The 27,577-nt window shown below is 35.4% G+C and overlaps 1 protein-coding gene across 2 annotated transcripts in view; it reads left to right on the forward strand.

Moving 5' to 3' along the window:
* The window catches only part of LOC150100096 (uncharacterized), a 384,171-nt gene that overhangs the window by 341,672 nt on the left and 14,922 nt on the right, over positions 1 to 27,577 (forward strand). For both annotated transcript variants that reach the window (XM_090402894.1, XM_090402895.1), the window contains exons 5-7: positions 5,962 to 6,147; positions 11,289 to 11,393; positions 11,527 to 11,628. In XM_090402894.1, coding sequence (XP_090259020.1) covers positions 5,962 to 6,147; positions 11,289 to 11,393; positions 11,527 to 11,628 — 393 coding nt within the window. The remainder of the gene's footprint in view (positions 1 to 5,961; positions 6,148 to 11,288; positions 11,394 to 11,526; positions 11,629 to 27,577) is intronic.

The raw sequence follows: 27,577 nt of genomic DNA on the forward strand, positions 1-27,577 counted from the left end.
AACTCGGGTTTTTCGCACCCAGAACAGGCAAACCGGTCCTGTGAACATACGCATCTACAGACGTAGATGGGATAGGATTGATCGACCTATTCGTTACAATTTCAATAAAAATTGAAATTATAATGTTTTAATTAAATATTTCCAACATTTTTCGTATTACTGTTTTACTGGATGTCCAATTGATACTGTGAACCAATGGGAGAAACGAAAAGATACTCTCGACTGTTTTACTTTATTACAAAGAAACGAAAAGATACTCTCGACATCTGTTAGGTTTATTATTTCATTGTAGACCTTTACGACTTCATCTTTTCAAAGAAGGTTTGTTTCGAATTTCATTAATGTTTTTTTTTTATATGCAAAAATAAAAGCACCTTTTTTGATCGGTGTCTCATGGTTTTAGCCATTTGTATTAATCTCATCAACTTGCCTTGTAATTATTTGACATTGCATAATAGTATCTGGTCCTTCTTTTTCAGATTAATTATTTTATACAAGTACTGACTTGATATGGCTAGTGTATCGGTTTTCAAACTTCAGCATCCAAAACAGAATAAAAATTACATACGATATATTAAAGAACAGAAGTAAAAGGCATTCCTATACATATTTTAAAGTGAAAAAAAAATTATCTCGTATAGATGTACGTTTCACTTTCAAAACGTGATTATAAATTTAAATACACAAAAGAAAAATATTTTCTAAGTTATTTCTATGATTATCGAGTCCCAATTTGAACTTCGTTTCCTTCCCGCATTGATAACAAAAAAAAAAAAAAAAAAAACCGATTGTACTAGATTTAAAAAGAGATCTCCGTAGAAGTCTGCGCGGTTAGCCTAGTGGCTGTGCGCTTCGCAACCCTATGCCTAAGGAGTGTCCTAGGTTCGATTCCCATTGGTGACGTGAGAAACTGAAGGATCTTCCTCAGCCATAGCCAAGTTAGCCGGTCTTGGGCCTGGACAGTAGGGTCCCCCCCCCCCAGTTTATCCTGGGATTTTTCATCCCACAAAGCAGGCAAACCGGCCTTGAGAACTCAACACTACGAACATAGGATACATCGGGGTGTAAGGCTGACCACCTTATCCTGTGAACGGTTTGAGTTCCGATGATTAACAAACCCTCGACACCGCAAGGTAAAAGAGGAAGATGAGATCTCCATAGATGAGTTCAAATCTTTCTAGATGCAAAAAACCCTTTTAAGGACTTTTCATTTGAAAGCTGAGTTAGCCGGTCTCATATATATGATATATTCATATTTGAAATTATTTCGTGTACTTGAAATAAATGAAGAGTCTGCAAACTACTTTCAAATGCAATGGGTTAGTTGGTGGTCTATGGATTTTGATTCAGAACAGCAAAGCTCATTATACATTTGATAAATTCTGAAATCTGCATCAGGATTAGCGATTAGTGTGCATTTTAATCGAGAATAGCATTCTAGTGATAATGTCAAAGCTTTAATATTACTCCGATGTCTTCATTTTCCAATTCTTGATCATTATGTGGGATCTAGGTATGTTACCGTTATTCTACGATCAGTTTAGGAAATAGCAAGTTCCTCTCTCTACCCACTGATCGCTGCCCGGGCTTCATCAGACAACCTTGACAACCTCCCCTAACTTAGGACTAGTCTCGGCAGCTCCATGTTTTCCCCGCTCTTTGTTCTATCACGCTTCCTGTTGAACGACCGCTATCTGGGTCATGGACAAAATGCTTACCATGGTGTTTTTTTTTTTTTTTCCTTTTTAAATCTGTTTTAGGAGGCCTCTCTCTTTTTTTTTTTTTATTTCCCGATATGCATGAGTTTGTATAGTTCGTTTTTATGGAAACAGGACAATTTGCTACAGTGCACCAATAGAAGTTACCAAAATCATAAAAAAATAAAATAAACTCGAGTTTGATTTCCCTGTATTTATTGAAAATTTTCACTAACGGTACTGGTTACAATATCAGCACTAATTGAAGATTAGGATATATATATATATATATATATTATGTGATATATTTTCATTCGATCATGCATATCACACAAAGCGCATTGTTGAGTAATACACTATAGTTCCTCGCGGGATTCTCTGTTAGAGGATAAAAACAGACTAATAAAGCTTGCTATAAAGAGATAATAAATTCCCAGTTTTATTACGGTTTTTAGAAATTCATAATCATACGTATGACAAATCTTTATACAAAAATTATAAATGAAATATCCGAATAAATAAAAAAGGCGCAAATCAACAAATCTGCTATACATTGAATCTATATTATTATCTTTTGCAATTACTAGAATACGGATATTCTAAATTCAGTAAACACGAAACATCCCCCCAATGATAATTGCCTTTAATGACTTGAACCTAATTCTTATATAAGATTCAAACCGAGACTTTATATAAGACCTTATATCAGACCTTATATAAGATTCAAACTCAAACCTGGGCTCGAGTCCCATCTAGAACTTGAAAAATGTGTATTAAGTTCAACTTTAAGTGAGTAAGTCAGTCTCATCCGTAGATGGGCAGTTATTTTAATACTGAAATAATCTTTGGGAACCCTTTATGAGGAAAGCTTTTCTAGAGAATAAATGAAGATGGAATGAAAGATAGTAAGAGAACGTCAACTGAAGATAGATTCAAATCCTTCAAGATTTGTCTCTGTAAATCGGAGAGCGGTTGACACTTGTTACACCGAAAGTTGCTTTTGAGTGTAGTATGAATATTTCCTTTGTATCCAAGGTTCCACCAAAATCATGAAGAGGACACTAGTGCTGTATGATTTGTCACTGTAGCATAAAACTCTCCGCATTGCTGAATTCCTGCTGTATTTATCATCCTTTGTTTAGGTTATAATAACCAACTGGAATTATGCTTTCTAAGATTGTGTCTTTTTACATTTCTTTATTAATATTATTTTAGTTATGAAGTATATTCATTACAATGGAATAGATGAGATGTCAACGTACGTTCCACTACTGCCTTTTCCCACAAGCTGTGGTGGTGGTACGTTTCTTGAATTAGATACTCGGAGAGAGAGGAGGAAGCAGAAGAAGATTGTGGTGACCATTTGAAATCTTATTTTCGTATACATAACAATCCAATTAATTTCAATCCGGCTAGGAAAGATTTATTGCTTTACACAGGTAATAACGCTCAAGGAAATACAAAAATATTCTTTCTTCTTCATTTGTGAGATCGACTTTTCCTTATCACGATTGCACAACCCTTTTTGTCACTATTAGTGGCTTGCTACTGTCTCTAGCAGGCAAGGGTTGAACAGCCAAAGAAATTGTAACCTAATAACAGTGTTACCGACACTAAATAGGTTTATTGTAGCTTAGAACATTGTTTCTACTACATCAGGCCCTTGAACCGGCAGTAAGCAGCCTTGATAGGGCTTCCTGCTGTTACTATTCTTGATCCACTGATTATTTTGGTCACTGTGTACGATACTGCAGAAAGCTCTTTAACAGCTCAAATTCAGGCCAATGAAACTGGATTTTTTCCTCTTCATTTTCCGTAGTCCGTGGTTGTCTCTCTCTCTCTTCCTAGTACACGAGAGGAAGAATGGTAGTTCAACTGGATTCGCCTCCGGCACCGTAAATAGATCTCATAGTAGTATGCGAGAGAAAAGATGGCTCTCTTGTCTCGACTCAAGTGTGTTGACATATCGAAACGTAACAATTTGGCTCTCGCTCCACGTGTAGTAATACCATCACGTGATAAAGAACGTTGCCAAGGGAAACTAAAGAACGAAGTTCACAGACCTAGACACTGAAAATAGCGCCGGTAGTTTACTTCGCCAGTAACGGAATTAGCATCGGTGACCTTGATAATCATGGGGTATGTGGATCAGGGTGAACACTCGAATCTTATACCTACTTGAAAATAAGAATTAATTAGAGGAAAAACACATATGTATTATGTATGCGCATATATTTATTTGTATAAGTTAATTAGGTTTCCCCCTTGTTGGTTTTCCTTCAGTTCTACCTATTCAGATAAAAAAAATGGACGGCTGGGTGACAAGGCTAACAAAATGGCGACGCCTCCTTCTATTTTTTTTTTGTTTTGTTTTTTCCGAGAGAGAGAGAGAGAGAGAGAGAGAGAGAGAGAGAGAGAGAGAGAGAGAGAGAGAGAGAGAGAGAGAGAGAGATACCAAAAATCCCCTAAGGCTATGAGGCCAGTGTATTATGCCTATTAAGACTTTGATACAGGATGAAATCCCACTGTTTGAGACCCCCCCCCACCCCCAACTCACCTTTTAGTTGAAAAGAAACCCTTAATAAAGGATCTTCAGTTCGTAGTACAAAGGATTCTAATTCAGGTTTTTTCAACCAAACAACATCGTTAATACTGATTAAGCCTTGTCACTGGAAATGTGGTTCGAAGCCATCCTTTGTAACTCAATCTCAGGATCAAAGCGATGAATTTCATTCTTATTTATAGTAATACATATAAAATAATTTCTTTCTGGTTTAGATGGAGTTCTAAAATGTTAATAGACTTTAAAATGTACTTATTGGTTAACTGTCGTTCATGAAAAGAATGACCTACTTTCCGAAAAAAAATTATATTCATGGAAGCAACATCAGTCAACAACGATGATGCGGACTGACCTCCTGGCAGCATCTTCACACGAATTTCCATACTTAAATAGTGCAGAATTCAATAATAGTTGAATATACTGGAATAGAGAGCCCTAACGTCTGTTATATGTCGGCGTGCACTGTCCTTCAAATGAAGGCTATTTTATGATAGGACATGCTTTATATTTCTCCAGAAACATTCATGAAAAGATTAAAAAAATGTTATGATCTTATTTGACGATACGAATTTAAAGTTACCCGAGAATTGGATCGAAGATATTCCATATATTACCATGCTTTTTTCCGGTGTCTGTCTCTCTGTACGAGAGAGAGAGAGAGAGAGAGAGCAAGTGAATGGTAAGAAGAAGACATATAACACTAATGCTTACCCAGTGAAATTTCTAACAGTGTCACGTATTATGTCAATTACCTACTAACCTCTACTTTCGCCCTCGGGCGACGGCAGGGTCCTTGGAATGATTGATTTTGCCTCTTCAGACATCTCATGAGTCTCGCCTCTTGCTTACTCCTCCTCACGCGGAAGTGGTAGCGTCAGTGCGCCCGCAATAAAATATCCCCGAATTCCACGGGTGGTGGTCATGGTTTGCTATCGAGTGTGTGTAGCAAGGAAGAGAGTAGCGAACTACATTTGTATACTATGGGCGTTACATATACTTGCTATTTTTAATCTGTGAATCAGCATTTTATACTTAAACTCTGCAAAACTGAATTACTATATTCGTTTACTCCAGTTTATAACTGTGTTTTCTCTCCCCTTCCCCCCAATTCCCGTTAACATACTTGTAAAAGAAATCAAAGTTCTCGAAAGTTACAAGTAACATGGACTCTAGAGTATTTTTTTATCTATAAAAATTTTCCTACTACGCCATTGTTCGACCTTAGATAACCCTAAAGTCACTTAGTTAGTTTAATAACATTGCACCAAAGGAAGCTGTTGCACGTTAAGATTTCTCAGTTATAAACAAAACGGGTGTACGTATTTGTAATAATACTGAAGCCATTTTGGTTAGAATCGCCGAAATCAACTCTTTTTATTTTTTATTTTAATTTTTTGTTGTTTCTTTTTTTTTAATTATCTTCTATATCTCCCATAGAAGAAATTTAATACGAAAATTTCGACCAAAGGCGAGGGAATCGGTCTTACACCGAAGTATCAAGAAAATGCAAACCCCGAAAGAGGGTTTGCATATCCTCAGATTTCTATGATATTTTTTTGCATTTTTTTTTTTAGTTTAAGTAGCCTAAAACGAAGTACAGTATTTTATAATTCTGAGTTTTAATTTTTATTTCCCATTCAGTAAGATTGGAGGAACATAAAAGATTGCTGATGAATCATAATTTTTTTTTTCTCTTTCCAGTGGACGGGTGTGATGGTGGAGGAACTGAGTCTCGGGATCGGTCATTAGCTGAAGAAGCATTATTACAAATGCGCTCTTTGATTGAGTCCAAAACACTGTTGCATATTTTGCAACAAGCACCTCAACATTTGCAGTATTCTCCATCTGCCCTTTGTGCCCAGCCTGTTATGTGCAATACAACCACAGGTAAATATTTCCAATGTAGTCGTGTGTGTGTGTGTGTGTGTGTGTGTATTGTTGAAAATATTTTACCATACAGTTTTGCAATTTAATAATTTCTCAATTGTTTTTTTCACTTGACAGCATATTTGTAATACCTACCTTAAAGATTTCGCAGTGCTATACACAACTTTGTGATATCATGAACTATGCACATTCCGATTCTTTTTAATATATCTATTAAAGAATTATTAAAACTGGCTTCAAAGAAATTTTTGGCATTATTGGAAAGCTAAAATCATTCATATAGAGCACTATTTTTTTTTATCTAACTTTATCTACTGTGAAGTGTAATTACGTGATTTAAGCAACTCAACAGTTCTTTTTGTGACCTATTACATCCTGTCCCTTCGCCTACCCCCCCCCCCCCAAGTATTGCGACCTTGACAGTCCCAGAATATCCTCTTTCTCCTGCAACATTCTTATCAGTAAAGGACACTTGCAGAGATCCACATGTTTATTCTGTTAAGATAGCTTCTGTTATTTTACCCTCTTCCCAGTTTGTGCGACTGCCTAACGTTTATGTCACCAATTTGGTATTTTCATTGATTTGTTATTTTTTCTTTGACTACAATTTTACTTTATTATTGTTACTTTTTTTTTTTTTTGCCTTATACATTATTCTTCAGAGCTTGTCATCTTTTGCGATCTTTTCAGTATTGCTGACGTTTTGAGATAAGAAGTAAGTATGCGTTTACAACAACAGAATCATATGTACATTTAAATAACGACAGTAGCGATCACTTTGTAAAGAAATAAACAAATCTGAGAGAGAGAGAGAGAGAGAGAGATGGATTATGATGCATCTATTGAAATACAACACAGGACCTCGCGGCTACCGTGTCTAACTATGTCTTTGAAGTGTTTATTTTAGGAAAGGTTGTCTTTTCCCTTTTTTTTTTTTTTTTCCCCAATACGATAGCAGATGGAGAACAATAACTAACACGTGCTGTCCTCTCATGTATTGAAGTAACAAAAGATACGTCTGTCCCCTTTTTTAACCGCTCTGTATAAAGACTGTCTGTGACCATGAAACATTAATATTGTACTCATAATCTACCACGGAAATGGTGCCCCCTCTGCGGAAGAATGAATTCGTAGGAACTTCCTTTTTCTACCGCTAGAGGGAGGACAGTTTACAATGTAATGACGATGTCGAACCGCAAGCGGAAGCCTTATGAACACAGTCTACTTCAAGTACTACACAATAAAACTGGGTCGGCAGCCGTTCCCGAACTACAGACCAGGAAGTCTCGAGGTGACCAAGGTTCAAGAGAGGCACCGTGCTATGAAGAGCATCAGAGTACAGGGAAGAGAAGGTATACAACGGAAGAGCTGACGGGGGAAGACTAAAGACCGTTACGGTTGTTGGGATTAGCAGAGTGAACAGTTTTTCTACCTCTCCATTTTGTAGGCCAGATGCGAAACGACGGCAATTGTTACAGTGATGGTCTTTATCAATCACAGACGAAGTTACATCATTTGAAAAGCATAACTGTTTAAATATTCCATAGATTGAATACGCACTCTCTCTAGTTGTCACATGCTTGCCTTTATTATTTATATTCTACTTAATAGAATGAAGTTGATTTCAACCCCCTTCCCATCTCGTATTATACTGTAATTTTGTTACCAACCTGTGATTAATTTCTTTCTTTTTTTTTTTTAATATAAAATCTCATTGATTTAACCAACGATAAATCTTTTATAAATAACGAAGACATAATTTAAGTTGTGTAGATGTTCTAGTTTATTATTCCTAGAAAGGAAAAATTCGAATTAATAACTGTTGGCAAAGCTTGATAATTTCTTTGCCATCTATAAAAGGAATCGATAAATACAAACGATACATTTTGATTTAAGTTACAATAATTGTTTTCAAATTATCTTTTTTTTTTTTTTTTAAAAAAATTTTTTTTGAAAGTTGTCATTTTAGGTTGGAAAATATAAGAAGGAATGAGATTGTTTTAAGTGGCGGAATGATAGAAGGTAATTTAAACAGTTTATTCATTGTTTTATTGAACAATAAATAAATGAATGAGAAAGATATACAGAAAAAGAAATCGCATATATGTTAATAAGAAACTGGATAAATCATTGGGAAAGGCATTTGAGGTTTTATGGGCCGATGTCATCCTAAATATGGGAATGAAATTCAGTAATATTACATATTTGACATTAATAAACAGTTGATAGTTAAGAGTATCCAAAAAAGTTTTTTGGATACCGAGGAAGCATAAGGTGTGGTATATTTATGGAAAAAACTAAAACAAATACTTTTCTTTTTAAGATGACTGATTTTATCTTTAGGTTTGTCTACTAGACGAAGCAAGATGATAAAAAATTATAGTCTGATGAATATTTTCATAAAAAAAAAGACTGAATAACTGAGAAATAGTCATTACGTTTTAGACACCCTTTTATTTATTTATTTTATTTTTTTACCATACCGCCCAGTTTGTAAAGAGAATTGAGTATTAAAAGATGGAGAAGCTAACATAGAAAGTTCGATATAATTGAAGAACCCTTTAGTCTGAAAAACATGCATTTGAATATTCTTAAGGAGACCGAAAACATTTGGTCTCTCAAGAAGGGGTTTATCCCACCTACAGACCATATACGATAGATTTACAACTTTTCGTGGTGGAATTCACATAAAATAAATAAATAAGACTTATGAAAAGGCCAAGTTATCGTACAGTTATATTGCACATTTTCTTTTCTCTGTTATACTGTTAACTAAACTTCAAGTTGCGTACACGATTAGAGCAACCGAAGTCTAAGGGTTGCTCTAAACGACCAAAACGACCTTTTTTTTCGTTTCTTTCAGAGTGAAAAACATACGAAACCAACGTTGCATGTAAGAATAATATCCTCTACGTAGTATTATTAAAATACTTATGCTAATAAATAAGAAAATATAAATTGTTTTCATTTATGTATTAACGCTACAAGTAATGTAAAATAAATCACGATTCTGTTTTCAAAGAAAACTTAATTATACACCAGATTCACTGCAGACATATTTGCATTCAAGGGAGACTTTCAGAACATCGGTTCGTTTATTATCTCTAACTGTCTCCGTCAATAGCGCTGCTTGTTCATGGCGAGGCTGAAATATTGATTAGCTTATCCGTACGATGATCCCGTTTTCTCTATTCACTAACATATGCCTGGTTGCTGCGATACCACGGCGCATATTGTCAAGGTCAGGCAGCGGTACTGATGATTCTCTCTCTCTCTCTGTGGCAGACAGGGCTTTTACCCTGTACCCTTGAAAATCTTCGATAACAACGCGTTTGTTGAGCAGCGACGCATAGCGAGGAGTGGGCGCTGTTACTCGAGCCAAAGCTTCCGTTTTTGCCACTTGCTTACCCCAGAAATAGGAAAAACGGCGGAAGTTTGGAAACAGTGATTTCCTGTTCAAAAACACGTTCTTAGGAGAATCGGAGAACCAAGGACACCGCTTTGATTTTGGTGTAAAGTTGGTTCGACAGTCCTTTTACAGAAACGGTCCGCCTTAATTTTTTTTTTTTTCCCCTCTTTATGTTGAGCTCGAAAGACAAATAGACACTTTGTGTTGGGTTTCCCCTTTCCAGGTTCAAATCATAAAAGATGAAGTTTTACGTTTCATTTTCTTCGCGATAGCATCTAAACTAACGCAGCACCAACTGCTATTTAATATCCATATATGTACATATATATATATATATATATATATATATATATTCTGTAATTTGAGGTAATGCTACCTTTCCTGTTTACTTCATGTCATGTTCCAACAAAAGTTTCCTCCCTTCTACCAATGAGAACCAGATGACTTTCCTACATTATATGTGGTTTGTATAATTTTCACGCTAGATTGTATTTTTACATAGATAATGATCGGCATAAATCATAATTATTCTCGGCATTTTTCTATCATAATGCAGATATAATCTGTTCTGATAAATAACCAGACAAATATTTCGTCAACACATGATTTTAAAGGCTGTTTGATTTCCACATTATATGGTGGCGTGATTCACTGATCAACTGTCTTATTCGCTACATCTGGGCTCAAATAGGGTTTAATGTTTTTTTTAAAAAAATCTTTAAAATACTATTTACCATTCTCTGCTTTAATTCGGCTCAGTTCTTTTTATTTTTATCAATAGTATTATAAAAAAGTGCATCATTTTATGCATGCGTATGCTCAGAGGAAAAAAACAACACTTTTTCAAACACTGTTTTCATTCTGTAAACGACGCCAGTATCGTATTTGGAAATATAAATGCCAGCTAAACAATGGTCGTTGTCAAATGAATTAGCACCATCTATTAACAGCAAAATTAAATAAACAATCTTCCAATGAATTTTATCATTACCTTTTTAAACAGTATTAATCGTGATGCACTGGAGTAGCATTATTAAGAGGATAAATAAATAAATAAATAATATTTTTTTTTGTATTTATATCTAAGGAGAAAAAATAAATAATCATCAGCTTAGAACTAGCACAATATTTCGTGTTTTACCCCTCATCCTCTCATAGATCTTTAATCTTTCAGCCCAGTTCCTTAAATACCTAACAGGATTTGCTTTAAAGTGATTTTCATTTACACAATAGCAATTCCGGCTTTACTAACTCGACTTTTCAGTAACTGACTTGTTTACAGAAGCAGAAAAAAAACATGCAAAAACTGCTCGTGGAACAACTGTTTTTGTTATCGTACTGTTTTGGTACTATCCATTTCTAGCTTTTGTGTTGTTGCATGACAACCACGTAGAATCAGTGCAGTTGCCTATACATCAAGTTCGCATTCAGTACACTAACCTAAATATGTCAAAACATCATGCCAGTCTTGTTACTAAAATAACTTCTTTGGATTACAAATTACAAATAAATTATCGATGGCATTTCGTACACAAGAAATAATGCTTCCTGAACATCGGAACTGAAATCTAATAATAATTGGTTGCTTCGTTAGGAATCCTTTTAATTTAAAGAATTTATTTGAATGACATTCTTAAGTGTATTTATCACCCATACGAATATTTGTTTATAGCGATTTTTTGACATAATGCCTTAAACATCATCTTTATATATAACTGTTATCTTTCTGTAGGTTCTCTTCCTCCAAGTCCAGCTGATAGCGGGGTTTCCGATGTTGATAGTAGTAGTGGGCACATGAGTAATGATGAGACCAAACCAAGGTTACAGACCACTCCAAGTGAGTCAGATTTTAAGAACTTTTTTTTTGAAGCGATAACGATATTCATTATAAATGTTCTTTATTTATTGATGAAATCAATTTAGTCAACAAAAATACACAACGTTATTCATTGTCTGTTTGTTTTTCTTAGTTCCATCAGCCTCAGAATCTCCTACCCCCAGTAGCATGTCTTATATGTCACCTTACTGTCAGATGAGTGCGCAGTCTCGGTACAATCACGTGACTTCTGCATGTGAGTACGATGTTTATGTGCTATTATTTTTCACAGTAATTGATTGATGAAGTAAAAAATGAGCTAAACAGTTTATGTATTTATTTTTATTTCACGTGCATCGTATTAAATGTATAATCACCAAGTGGAGTGAATATGTAACAGCATTCCTTCCTTTTTTTTTTTTTTTTTTTTTTAACGTAGTAGCCGATTTAGTTATCTCTTTTCGAAGACAAATCCGTGGTTTAGTTTGCTTCCCGATGTGAACCGAACACTACTAACTCTCGACAGAACGAGAAACCGTCTTGTAAGTGTAATGGAGGAAACGTGACTTGGAAACTGGGTTACTAGTGTACAACACAGGAGATGCTTTGATCACCGAACCCCCCCCCCCCTCTAAGAGTTCATTGGCTGTCATTATCGAGGCCAAGGGTAAAGTGTAAACAATTACATTTTTCCTTAAAAGAAACGAGGGAAGTGTCTTTTGATTACAGGGAAAAAAAAAAAAAAACACTTAAGGAAAAGCATATTCAAATTGCACATGAACCTGATACAGAATGGTTTCTTCTTCTTCTACTTTTATTGAAGTCACCATGCGTTGCTGAAGATAGCGGTCACTAAATAAATACCACTGAACTGTATGAATTAATAGGCTGTTTGAGGATTATTAACTGGTATGCGTTTTTTGGTCATTTGAAGATTCGTAAATGTATTAGGGTGTGATCGGAAAATTTAGCGCGGCTTACGATCATTGTATAAGATGATCATTTGAAATTATTTATGGACGGATGATGACGAAAGTAAAACTATTTCTATTAGTTTTTTTCCCCCCTTTAAATCCCATGATTTTAGCATGATTTATTTCTTTGCTGAAGCCAAAGAAATGAAGCATAAGAACGATTTTAAATAAAATATGCGACAAATAGATTTTTAGGGAATGGAGGAAATTTGCCATTTAAAATCCTACGTAACTCTCATGCGATTATATAATTGAATATAATTATTATTATCAGTATGGAGGGCATGCATCAGGCTTGGTTGGCTACGTGGCTACCACCCGTTTTCTCACCGACAGGTTACGAGCTGGAATTCTGTCATGTGCGTGTGTGTGGCTTCCTTCATTTGGAGGGAGGATTGATCATATCGCCCGTTTATTAGAAGCTTAAAAAAGTTCCAAGGTTAGTTTCCAGAGCTGGGGGATTCTTAGACTATATAAAAATATAATGAACCATCCCGGTACGAATGTACTATAGATTTACAATATTTTTCATAAGTGGGAAAATTCGAGTATACTCCCACGTATTCATGAAGTATTGAAAGTTGATAGGGCTAAGAAATCAAACGTGAGTAGGTTGGTAGCTAGAGAGAGATTTTTAGAATTCTATTTTTTATATTTTTTTATCTCATCCACCTGCCTGCTTAAATGGCAGGTGGATGAGATATATACGGAAGAGAATGAAACCATTTCATTCTCCAATAATTAATATTGTGAGACCACATAAGGAGGACGAGGAAATTCATCATGTGACCTCACCATATTGAAATTTATCTTCCACCTAAATACATTTAGCAATCCATTATCCACCTGTGCTTAATCATGCGAGCGAATATTATTTGCTATTATTCTAGTTGGCTGAATGATGCATCAAAGTCAATGGAGTAAACACGTCTCATTCATCAATGACATTATTATCTACGACTTAATTTTACTTCAATGTATTTTCAGATTATATCAATAATTACAAATTCTGAAGATAACTTACAGAAAGCTATGTTCGATCTAAATGAGATAGCCAAAGATTATGGTATGATAATATCAACAGAAAAATAAAAAAAACTATGGCCTTTAAAGGACAAGATCCAGCAAGAACTAAAATAGTAATAGATAACAAGATCTTAGAACAGGTGAATTCATTTAACTACCTAGGATGTATGATCATACTCCTTAGGATGTATGATCACATATGAAAATGAAAAAGATATAAACGTAAAAATTGCAAAATATTTTAAAATAACAGGTGTAATTAACTCTATATTTAAACCAAACCAGACTAAAAGTATACAATACATTAGCCCTACCAGTCTTAATGTATGGAAGCGAAATCTGGACAATAAAACAAAAAGACAAATAAAGATCAATAACAGCAGAAATGAAGTTTATGAGAAAAACTGCAAACTATACCCTATTTGATCACAAAAGAAACGAAGAAATTATGAAAGAATTAAACCAAGAACCAGTAATAGAAAAAATTAAAAATATATAAACGTAAATGGATGGAACTAGTTCAAAGAATGAAAACAGAGAGATTACCAAAACAAGCCTTAAAGTACAAGCCATTAGGAAAAAGAAAACCAGGACGTCCTCTTCAACGATGACTTCTAAGGCTGGAACAGGCCATGCTAGGCCTAAATCCTTGATACGCATGATGATGATCAATCTTACAACAATTATCGACAATCTTATTTTATTTCATTATGTAATTTCATAGAACTATGTAAGCTCTGAACTCTGTACAGCACACATGGCTGGATACAAGAGTAGTCAGGACCAGTTTATTAAGTGTAAATATAACATTGTTTCTCTTGTCGAAAACAAGTGGGGAAAAATGATTTGAAGACAGCATACCTATGAGAGAGAGAGAGAAAAAAAAAAGGTGTTGAGGCAAACCTAGAAAGCGCAAAATTCTGATATGAATGGAACTTTTCTCCGACAAAGAATGTGACCTCGGGAAGTACACCAAGTTTAGAACTGTCCACTCTTCTAAATGTCCCTAGTGAGCCGTGAAGCTGCGAGTGGAAACAGGTCCACCTAAGGGCATCCACTACCGGAAATAGCTCAGTGGGGCAGTAGTCTTCCTTTTACCAGAACACCGTCCAAGCGAGGGTGGGATAGGACTGCTCGGAAATACCAATAGCAGTCTGGACAATAGTTCCTCCCGCATAGGGAACGAGCCTGGGATTTCTGCTTGTCCAGCTCTTTTAGTAACTTCCTCCTTTTTCCTCCCTTCCTCTACTCGTTTTAACTCTTTCCCCGTGTGGTTTGTATGCCGTGATTCACTCGGTTGTAGCTTATTTAAAGAAGAAGATTAAAAGTGAATATAAAAGACCGCAAAGAGGGATTGGTTTAACCAGACTTAAATAGCCCAGACCCCAGTAGACACATTTAGAATAAAGCAGTATACTCATGATTAGCATTGCTTCGTAACCCTAATTGGTTCCGGCCTCTTGTAATAGAAAAGGTAGCCGTTTCGAACTATACAAACAGTTGCTCCTTTCTTTGACAGCGATAGCTTAATCTTGACATTGTCATTTGCACCTCCGTGTCTTAATCCGAAGGAGACGAAGGATTGAGTACCATATGGAAAAACTACTCAACGATTTGAGAAGATATCAACCAGAATCAACTTAAAGGAAATCGTTTCATTTTTTGCTCAGCAGTAAAATTGCAATTAAATTCATGCAAATTTGAAAATATTGTACTACTTGCAGAATATAAAATATTGTATTAGTATAATTAAATACAGAGGTTAGCGCAACGGCAAATATATTTAAATAATAATAATGAAATACTTATTATTAAGTATTTTTACCCGCTTTTTATTTTTCGCAACATATATTTTTAGCCCTCTTTGCACCGCAGCTGATAAAGATGGCAGCGCCCTCTTTATCAGACGGCACATCTGATAAATATGCGAATGCAATTTATTTGAAACAGTGTTTGATTAAATTATCTATTTTGGTTTTTTTCACTAAATTATCTATTCGGATTTGTCGATTTAAACTCGATAGTTGTGTTTAATAGATATACAATGCACCTTGTTTCTTATCTCACAAAATCCTTTAATTTACTGCTTATCTAATCATTGGCGGCTCGTGGCTTGAAATCGTGGGAGTGCTACAACTTTCGAAATATACATACACACTGTAAGTATAGTTATACGTGTTTAGATAAAATATCAAAATTATGGTAAAAATTAAAAAAAGAATTAAACATGAAAAAATATTGTTTATTATCGATAAAATTATACAGTTTGGTATAATTCAAAATTACTTAAAATAAAATTCATTCCTTTAATTTTTGGACATTACAATTAAAGGATTTAATTGTAATGTCCAAATTTTTTATGAGACGGAGTAAACACGATAAGCACTATGAACACGTCACTACTGGCGCAAACTGCATATAAACAACAGTGGAACAGCGCGACGGACAATGCCGCATTACGCCAATAGTCATCTCACTATGACTGACGTGCATATGCTTGCGCGCGTAGCAATATGACACTGTGGTAAATAAACACAGTGCTGCTAGCGTCCTTCGCCCTCCTAAGTGCTACAAGATGGATTTTATTATTTTTATACAAAATAAGAGAATTGTATAGGATTGTTGATGATAAAATTAAATATTACAAGCAAATATAAATAAATTAATAAATATATTTATATATCGAGAAAAATTGGGGTGCTGCAGTTCCGCAGTGCACGAGCCTCCCCTGTATCTAATACTCTTTATTTTACCAAAATATGCACTACATTTTTGAACAACATTGCAATTATAGACTATAATTTTAGATTTAGGTTGGTTTAGATTAGGGTTTTCGCTGGTACTGCTAAAAATATAAAATGTTAAGGATTTGGTTGAAATTTGTTTCAATAATTTTGTTGGATTTTGTTTCAATGAGTTTTAACGTTCTACTTATTAGTAATACTAAAATTATCCTTATTTATGTTTAAAATTATTTCCACTTTAATCAATTTGAATGGTATTTAAAAATAATGTTGCCTGTTTTTATATTTTAATATGAAATTTTGAAATTGATTTAATTTTTTATAAATTTAATATTTTTATTTCCATATTTTGTTTGGCTTTTAAAAATGTTTTATTATTTTCAATGCATTTTTAACAATAATATGTACTTGTATATGTCTTCAATTACTAGTGCCCTCTTTAGTAATAGTCCCCTGTTTGTGCGAACAAAGAAAATATAATTTTCGATCGTGCTTTTTGTAGATTCAACGAATAGCTTCTACTTTCCTGTAGAAGGTTGTTGTCTTCGACAATGCGACTCTTTTTTTTTTTTTTTTCATTCCAGTTTTATACATTGGTGTAAAAAAACCTTCACCTTTGTGCGGCACGTGTAGAGGAAGTATTACGGTTGTTATGGAAACCAGTCTTTCGTGCAGTTGCTGTGACATACAAAACCGACAGCGAGCAAAGTTTTTCAAGGTGGATAGCAATTGACATTAAGTGATATCGTTATGCAACTTTCCTTAGTTGATTTTCACCATAATAAATAAAAATTTAATATAAATGTTGCATTCCGAGAATAGTTCTTATTTACGTCGTCCAGGGCGCTTTACTAACTTTTGAAAATAAACCGACCAAAATAAATAAAAACTCGTTTAATATGTAAAAATATTTAAATCTCGTGATTTGTAGAATTTATATATAACCTAATTTTTAACCGTACGTTTTCGTTGTTTCTCGATGGACTTTTCCCAGTCGATCTTCAGGTATTTGCTTAAGTATTTGCTTTGTCGTAAGTTTTTAATATATATATATATATATATATATATATATATAATAAATATATATGAATATATATACGACAAATAAATATATATATACGACATACGAAAATATATACGACAAATAAATATATTCCCATATATATATGGGAATATATTTATTTGTCGTCGTATATGTACAAGCTTTTAATTAATTTGGCTGTAAGTTCTTTGTGGTTCGCGCTGTGAATGTTATTATTTCTTCTAAAATTTTATACTAAACCTGCGCGTGCGTGATTTCATTGGAGTTTATATTTACACTGGAGGGTCGCAGAGCAAATTGCAAGATTTATTTATTTTATTTTTTATCTCATAGTCTTATAACTTGACAGCCAAGGTCGCCCCAAGGAATTTTGCCGCCCCGTGTAGTTGCATATTTTGCCGCCCCTTCTCCCTTGTTTTTCGTATAGTTTATGCCAACTTTTGCTGTCCCATGCAAATGCACGTCTTGCACCGTCGGTAGAGTCGGCCCTGTTGACAGCAAAGATACAATTAACACATTGTCAGTATTACTACATTATGTTGCTACTATTTTCCCGCTAGGGTTAAGCATGATATTGATTTTAAATTCCCGACATTTCTGCACACATACAAAAACACTATAGATAAGTATCACCATGATGCTGGTTGCATATTTTAATGATTATTCTTATTATAGGGAAGCAGAATAATAATATGAATGAATATTTATGGTACGAATCGTTTCTGGAAGTCACATGATGTCATTATAGGAAGAAAGACATTCATAAACATGTATCTGTAGTGGGATTTGAACATACGACCTGTTGGTATAAGATCGGAAGCGTTTTCCACTCGGCCGACCAGACCGTCCATTCTCATTATGTGTGCAAACCTTGATGAAAAGTTCCTTGCTTAAGAGAAAGAAGTAGTCGAAGATTTTGAAAAGGTACCGATGCATGAGAAGTGGTTGAATGCCTGATAGCACTAAATTTTCTTTTGTTTTCACTAAAAATCACCTGAGGAGAGGATGTTACGAACAGAACAGGTCCTACAATGCAATTCTGTTTTGGGAGAAGATGCCTTCCAGAATCATTATCAGAGGAGAGCGGGGGGGAAATAGCCTCTGGCTTTAAGACGGCCAAGGACAAGTTAGTCCCTTTCCTTTGTTGTAATGCAACTTGGTGAGACATTATTAAGTCTAACTGGTATATAGAATATTTTCACGTTTTTTTTTTTTTTTTTGCATTGAGAATGAAGAAGATAAATGGTCCTTGCGTCTTTTAGAGGCCAAATAAGAGACTTTCGTCATTACACTTTTCATGAGCTATTTTAATAATTGCTTCGCTTGTAAAGTGTGTAAAGGTCAATACATTTATAGTAGCAGTATTTTAAGACCTACTACAATAGACACTTTTTTGGTATGCTGAATGCAATAGGAATTATTATAATCTGAAATATATACTGAAATAACCAAAACACCACTGAGTATCGCCATCATCGGTCGTTATGTTGATTAGTTTGTCATTCATCGATGCCTATACGAAGAAGTTGTAGAACAAAACAACGACTTTCGTAATTAAAAAAAGAAATGAAAAGGCATTACTAACATGATTTTGATTCCAGATCTCAAACTGCCACTAGTACCACTAATAATGGTTGAGATACTGGACATGATCTACTTCGCATTAATAATAATCATCCGCGACACTTACAGACTTTTCAGGCCCACGACCTGCCAGATAGGCTTTCAAAACTATACTTTTAGGATAAGGCGGTTAGTCCTATGCCTACATAGATCTTCTGGTGTGTAAATTGCGTGTGCTTTTCTCCTTACAGGTTTGCCTCATTGCGGGGAGAAAAATCCTAGTTTTATTGGCAGAAAAGACTCTACCAGACAGGTGAACTCACCTTCAATTGAAAAGCCATAAAAGTTTCTACGAAACCAAAGGGTGTCGTCAAAAACCGATTGAGCCATGGAGGGGCTCCCACTTCACATTATTTTATGTAAATCGAAAACCCATAAACAAACCTTTCTAAGATTCTTCCTTAAAGTGGAATATTAGGTTCAAAATGTAAATCAGTTATTTCTTTGCAGTTGCTTTGCTTTACCTAAAGCGTCTTGTACCTAAAGAGAGCCTAAGAAGCATGAAAAATCACTATCACATGACGCACAACCAGTGCTACTGGATAGTTTCATGAAAATACTGAATTTTTACCAGTTAAGGGTCCTGATATGTTGATTTTTAGCTAAACAGGACTCACGGATAGTGTCATTTTGCGAATTTCAGATATCTTTTGTTTCCTGAAGCCGCAACGAGATTATTAATGCACCAGCGCTGGTAAGAAAATTAACGAACACTGACATCGCCAATGTTTTTTTTTTTTCTTTCTGATCTATAGAGAATCTTCTCTGAAGAGTTCCAGATTTGTGGAACTCTTTCGATAAAACAGTTTCCATGACGTCATTCGTGTTTGCCTGTAGTGTGCGCGTTCCACCGTTGCGTAGGCAGTGCCGCTTTTCCGCTGAGTTCAGCGCGCTGGCATGTTTCGACCTTCAGCTAGGGAAAGTCAAAGTGTCGTTGAACCAGTAACTCACTGGCATTGAAATCCAGTTCTGCGGAGCGCCAACCTCCGCGCTTCCTTTAACTTCCCTCCCTCCCATTTCTCCCTTTTTCCATTTGCCGTGAATTATCAAAGTGCTTGCGTGTGTTGCAAGAGCCCTGTACGATAAAAACGGCGGCTTACGGTGCTGTCTTGTGTGTGTGAGTGAGAGAGAGAGCGAGAGAGCACACACACACACACATACACACTGTTAAGCTATTAAGAGGAAAAGGATGACTGCTTATTTACTAGGCTAGTTTCTGCTTAGGTGTGTCGGTTCCCGGATGTCGACTGGTAATGCGCCAGTGGGGAAGGTTGAACAACAACAAATGTCTTTTTTTCCTTTTATTTACTCCCTTATTTGCCTATATAGATCTAATATCCCTTTATGTTAGCAAATATGGGTTCGGAATGCAATGAGAAGAGCCTGCGATTCACATTTAGCTGCGCAGGATCTCTCTCTCTCTCTCTCTGTGATTCCTCTTGAGCGAGGCTCGAAAATGTACCGAATTTTATAAGACAGTTTGGCGAAACGTTAAAATTTGTTAACAATTTCAGTTGCCATGAAAGTTAGCCCTTTGCTTCCTTCGAAAATTCTGTGTCATCGTTTAATTAGAACTCTGTTAGATATGGCACCTGTATTAATATTTCGTGCGTGTGAATATCCCCAGGTGTCACCACTGTTCCACGGAGGACTGTTCGCGATAGGTAGATGTGACAAATACATTTCTATTAAAATCTTTGGAAACATTTCACGGATATTGTTAGCGTTAGAGATTAGCAGTAAGATAGCTTTATTTAAGAATAAAGAACTATATATATATATATATATATATATATGGGAATAAATTTTTAACTTGGGTATATTGTATATTAGGATAACCAAGCAATTTTATATGCTTGGTTATTTTAGCACCTAATCCCAAGTATGCAAACAATTAAGTTTGCGCCTGAAACAAAGTTCAAGTCTAAAGATGGTACAACACCAGGGCAACTCATTGTAAAGGTGGGTAAAGCTTTGATCACTATTCTTAGTATTTCCCCATAATGTAAAGCACATCTCACTGGTATTTAGGGTCTAGCTACTCACTGAGGAGACCTCAAAAAAGGTTGAAACCGGTCTGGGTAGTGACCCCACCCATAATGCATTGCAGTATACATCTTCTAGTGAGATGTGCTTTACATTATGGGAAAATACTAAGAATAGTGATCAAAACTTTACCCACCTTTACAATGAGTTGCCCTGGTGTTGTACCATCTTTAGACTTGAACTTTGTTTCAGGCGCAAACTTAATTTCGACGACACCCTTTGGTTGGAAAGATCTGGGTTCGACCTTTATCAGAACTACCTTATTCCGTCGAATGTGGTTTCGAAAGTTTGCATGATACGGTGGGTTTATGCGTAACGTAAAACAGAGAGATTTATCTCTACGAAATACATCCAGTGTGTGGGAGAAGTACAACGATAATGTTTTACACTCTCGTTAACATACGTCATTCACTTGCCGATAATCATAAATTTAAACTTAATTTATGATTGTTTTTATGGAGTCCTAGCAGAATATCGTAGCAATTATTTAATTGGAAATTTTAATAAGTAGAGCATGTATATTATGCAGCTAAAAATAGAACTGAGTTTTTTTTTGTTATTTTTTAGACCCATTGAGGGTTTTTTTTGTAAGGATAGATAATCATTCGAATTATACGCTAAACAGAAACTATAATAATATATGAAATATAATCCCGACCTTTTGTTTATTACCTATTTTTACTTTTATTAACCAAAGAACAATCTATCAAAATTGAGCCTTCATTGCATTTGGTGTGAAGTCAGAGTCATCGCCATTTTTATATGCATATGCAGCTGTCAAGTTTAGTGCATGTTTACACTATAAGCACTTTTTTTTTTAATGCGAAGTTCCACATTACATAAGCATTGATAAGAGTCCAAGGGTGAGTATAAAATGAAAAAAAAAAAAAAAGAAGAAAAGTGTGATAAGAGATTTCTTGTCGTTCTTATTCCCACCTTTCAGTGTTAAAAAAAAGTATTAAGATATGAAGTAAAAATCCTAGTTAAGACTTTTCCAGACTGATTCTTTAAAAGAGTACCAATTATATCTCCATTATTTTTTTCCTCCCCATCTGTTTGACGACTTCGAAAAATTCCACGTCATATCATAGGCTTCAATAGTGAATCTGCCCGCAAGAGACCCACCAATTATGCTCAACCCTGCTGATCTGGACAAACCTGTTATAAGCATTTTTTTTAATGTCACGTGTTCTGTCTACCAGCTGCCACTGGGCCACTTCCGGTTGATGTAGAGAAAGAGTTGACAATCCACTACATACTTGGGAGTATGTAAGTTGCTCGTTCCACTTGATTTTCTTGGATATTTTCTTGTTCACCGAGTTTCACGTAACCTGCTTATAAGCGTAACATAAAAATAAAATCACCTGCGCCTTTTTTTATTTAAAAAAAAAGCATAATTCCATATTTCTTACCTTTCTCGTTTGCTTAAGTTAATTCTACTGGAGAGTTTTATCCCTCTATTTGGATTTCGTTTTATTTCATGCTTGCAACCTCGGAAAGAAAATGACTGTGGAAGGTACTCGAACACACTATCCTACGGGTTTTTTCTGAAGTCGGGGCATTGTTCCCATTATCACGAGGGTTGTATACAGCCCTAAGGCATTTTTCGGTTCGCCTTACTGACCCACATTGCCAACTCCTTTTAATGCCTTCCCCCCCCCCCTTCTGTGTACGTCGTTCTCTCCTTTCCCCTTCTATCTCTCTCTTCCTTTCAGTTGTCATTATGGAAATTCACTTGTTTACAATTGCAGTCTCTTTTTATTTTCATGCCGGTTGTTTGTTGGTTTCCTCTCCCCTTCATTCCTCGGGGATAAACGACATCGGCAACATTTGACACTTTACTGTAATTGTGATCTTGAGTAAAGTTGACCTCTCGTTAACAGGTATATACCAGGGGGATGAGCACGTGTTTACTGATTTCGGGTAAGTTGTTTACCTTGACGAAAGGAAGGCAGCTGCAAAACTGTACCATTTCCGAAAATTGTAGGCTTCCCAAGTATTAAGAAAAGGAAGATACAAATCACCCATAAGGAAAAGGGCAGATGGCTGTGGACAAACATTGAAGATTGCTGTTTGTTATTGACCCTGTTTACGTTTAGAACTGAAAAATAATTCACATTCGACATGTACCCCCCCCCCCACGAGTATTTCATAGTTAAAAATGTTTCTTTCAATATTACATGTGGGCAATGATACGGTACCTAAATGAGATCATAAAGATGTCTCATAGCCTCTATGCAGTTGCAAGCTAAACATAAAGATTTAGTACAGTCCTATAGTATTTGATTCTGTTTATTTGCGTAAATTAGATACTGAAATTATAGAATTCAAATATCATCAAAATCCAGTCTCTGCAGACGCATTGATAGAGAGTAAGCGACCTGAATAAGCGTTGACGCATTGCTATGAGACTCCCGAAAGAGGGAAAAAGTTGAATTGGCCTTTTTTGTTTAAAGGGGTACAAGCGTTTTTAGGATACCCTCAGCACAGTTCGTTAAGATGAATAATAAATATTTACTTCTGATACTATTAAGGTATCTTTTATGGCAACTTTTCCCTATTACAAGTGGAGGTATAGTTGAAAACGGATGAGTCACAAGTATGTAACAGTAGGCATGTTTTGACAATTCTACACATGTGGAGTCGACAAATCCGTTTACATGAATTTCCAGTTAACGACAAAACTTCCTGTGACTCATGTTCATTGTTTTCTACCTAACGAAATGCCGCATCCTGTTGGAAATACTACTCATATACAAAGTTCATTTATCATATTTTAGTCTAGTAATCGGGATATACGATTTATAAAGAAATTAATTCTTTTCCGAACAGAAATAAAATTTAAAAGATCCTTCACTTCTTTATTAATTCACATAATGCTGGCGTAACTAAAATTTTAATTAAGGATTGATCCATCCAGTCTCGTCTGTTCTAGGGGGTTCCTATGCGGCCATTGGGTGCCCATCACAAGAAAAGGTATATCACATGACTGTATCAACCCTTTCCCCACCCACGCCTCAAACTATGCAATCTGACCAACCTGTTCGGACAGTTCCACTGACACCAAGCAGGTCAGCTTCATATCAGTACATCTCTGGCGCAGGCCCACAACGGCGCCAGCGAACCAGGGACGCTTAGGGCTTTGTTCCTTCCTTAGACCGTTGACACTGACTGGGACACAGCCTTGACCCTGTACCTGCCACTTCACACCTGACAGCTTTTTCCTGTCTGCACGGAACAGGCTAGGCGGACGTACTCGGCCTGGCTTTTTGCAGACCTTTTGGTCCATTCAGCTAGCTCGTTTGAAGTGTTTCGCAGGTGGAAAACTGATTAATTATCCGGAATTTTCGGAAGAGAAGTCCGGACAGGAAAGGATAAAAAGAGACTGCCGGAAAAACAATGAAATAAATACGATTTTAAAACTGAATCGCTATAGAGACTCTGCTACAGAAAATAATTATGACAATGAATTTATCCTGAAACTGGAGTTTTATATCCAGTCAACGACAGCTTTGTTTCACTAACGAACTTTACACCACATAAAATACAATCCCTCATACCTTTCAATTCTTGGGGAAGGGGAATGTGATTCTAACGCATCAGCTAGTTTCCTCTGAGCGCGTGTGCCCAGCCGTACAGTTCTTAACATAGTTTATAAATAGGGATGCACAAATTGTAGCCCATTCGAACATTTTATAACTTAATATGTACTCTAAAATCTCCATTAAAGATTAATTTTAAAAATCAGTTGTTGCACAAATGTCGCATCCCTAAGTGAAAAATGCATCTATTGAGCAATAGAAGTTTATATATATATATATATATAAACATTTTCTCAGTTGGAAAATGCTTTATTTAAAGGTTCTTCTCTTCTTAGACAGGATTCGAACTAGAAAATTAATACGTTTAAAACGATCCATCCAATTGAAATTGATTTGTCAAGGACTAAAACTTTTTTTTCTCTAAATAATAAGATATAGTATAAAGATATCTTACCTTCAGTAAGATATCTTTATACTATATATCTAATAAAGATATCTTACTTTCAGTAAGATATCTTTATTTAAGATATCTTATTTAAAATGTTTAAGTAGCATCTTGCCGAACAGGAACTAATGTATGAAAGATCAGTATAATTACAGGTCTACATTCTTGTACTGTTCTGCTGACGTGACTGTTTACTCTGTTTTTTTTTTTTTTTTTTGTCATAGTGAGTACTTTTAACTAGATTCCCGTGCATTATATTATGAACATGGAATAAAGTAAATTAATTCAAAGGGGGAAATGCACAGTATTTATACAGAACTTAGAAACCATGTATGTATTCCATTTATAGAGTACGCTTTGCCATCTTGTTTTTCTTAACGTCATGTCTGACGCAATTGTCAATCATGGCATAAAGCCAATCATTTTCTCAGTTGGAAAATGCTTTATTTAAAGGTTCTTCTCTTCTTAGACAGGATTCGAACTAGAAAATTAATACTTTTAAACGATCCATCCAATTGAAATTGATTTGTCAAGGACTAAAACTTTTTTTTCTCTAAATAATAAGTTCTTGCAGTAATTAATTTTTATCAGAGAATGCCGCAGAATGCTGTTGCGTTCCTTGGCTGTTGTACTCCCCCTTTTCTTTCTAATAGGGGCTACATTAGAAAGTACATCGCGTGTCCGTCACACGGTTATCTTTTGTGCCCTCATCCTTCATCTTGAACCCAGCCGGCAAAAGGGGTAGTGGTACAGCCGGTTTTACCAACTGGTATTTCCGTCATTCCCACCAGACACCACGTGATACAAATCTGTCTCGAACTTCTCTGTCTCTCTCTCTCTCCTCCCGCTCCTTCTCCCGGCATTACTGGTCACGCACTCTTGCGCGCGCCTTCCCGCCACACTAGGGACTAATGGGCAACCGGGCAGGCCCACCTGTACACTGGTTTCTACAAAAACAGTTAGGCTGCACGTATCGATCTAAGCTTAGTGTCAATATACTTTTCAAGGTTACCGTTACTGCTTCAACTTTCTTTCTCAGCTGTGCGCATTATACGCCACCTATCGGTAAAAAATCGCTCTCGGCTTGCCATATTTAGAATTCAGTTTAAACTGCCTAAAATTAACTGTGCTTATGTAACCAAAACGCAAGAACTAGACCAAAAAATGTCAGTAGCCCTTAAATTAATCTGTTGTTTTTAAAGAGGTGTGTGTGTGTATTCCATTTAAAGAGTACTTACACTTTCTATAGAGTAATGTTTTTGCAAACAAGATATAGCTACGTGTACTGGAAGACTTTTCATTATTATTATTATTTTTTTTTTTTTTTTTGCTACATGTCACCTATTTGATTTGTTCCGTCTGTCCGTACGTATGCTGATACTCTGACTCGACGGATTTATTGAAATTCGGCAGTTAGGAGCATTACGAAAATCTGCGGAGCAATAGAAGTTAATCTCAGTTTTAATTACAATCGAACTATCTCCAGAGGAAATGTTTGGTCACATGTTTCGATATCATACAAAGTAATAAACGTCTTTTCTGGCCGGGTGGAATTTCTAGAGACATTTATTAGGATGTCACTAAATTTTGTCAAGTTATCTCAATTTAGTTTCACTTGGATCTGTTTTTAGAGCTAGCATAAGACTTGGTCCGAATCCTACTGTGGTATGGATGATCGTCTGCCTGAAATCGATCCTACCGCCATCTTACGTCAATTACGAACACGCAACTCTTAAAAAATCGTAACGCAAAATCTGTTCGCAAAAATTGCCATACACTTAACCAAAAATTATTTTGGTTATGCATGGCAGTTTCTGATGGTATTATGCAGTTTACAGTAAAAATACAAATGAAACTAATCTTCTAGAATTTCAACCGTCTATTTAGGAACTATATATTATTATTTTATCACATTTTATCTTAGGCACTAGAAAGCTTTCCCTGAATGTAAAATTTATATAAAAATTCTTTGGAATAGCAATGCAAGTAATAGTATGAAACATCTCTAATTTAGAGGTCCAAATAAGTCAGATCGGGTTAAAATAGTGCCAAACAAGTTAGAGATAATCGCATTAAAAATAAAAGTTTTTCATATCACAGTGCATTGGTGACTATAAATACTGGAGACTTGCTGATAAAAACATTTATCTACCTCTAATTTGACAAAAAAAAAAAAAAAGCATGCTCACGAATCCATTTGTAACTTGCACTTGATATTACAGTATCTTGATTGCATTGTCACGAGGGTGGGGGGGGGTAGTTGCAAGTGATTTGTTGTCCAAATTTTAACATATTATACGCGTTTCTTTAATTTCCGCTATTTCAGCCACGTGTAGCCGTTACTGTAGCAACACTGGCGTTTGGACTACATTCACCCCACAATGAACTGGTTTCCTAGCAACCACTGTTAGTTTTCTGTTCACAGAGATATAACCTGTGCCACCGACTGTTTAGAAAGGGAACTTGAATGAACATTTTCACACATGATAAGCCCCCGCAATTTTCTAGTTACAGTTGTTTGTGAGACATCTAGTTAATAAAAAGAACAAAATCATGACGATTTTGTTCTTTTAATGAAAGCTGAAGATATAGCAACTTTAAAAATAAAACAAAAATACATAACATATAAAATGAAATAAAATTACGTTTTATTTTTATATGATATGTTGCGTTTGTTGTAAATAAATGCTTTAATTGTAATATATCTCCATAGATTTCAATTTACTATTTAATGAAAATGTTATTTTTTTAAATCAGGTAACA

This window comes from Typopeltis vanoorti, chromosome 13, assembly GCF_054136105.1.
Source record: "Typopeltis vanoorti isolate ZY-2024b chromosome 13, IOZ_Tvanoo_1.0, whole genome shotgun sequence".
In the NCBI taxonomy this organism is placed as follows: domain Eukaryota; kingdom Metazoa; phylum Arthropoda; class Arachnida; order Uropygi; family Thelyphonidae; genus Typopeltis; species Typopeltis vanoorti.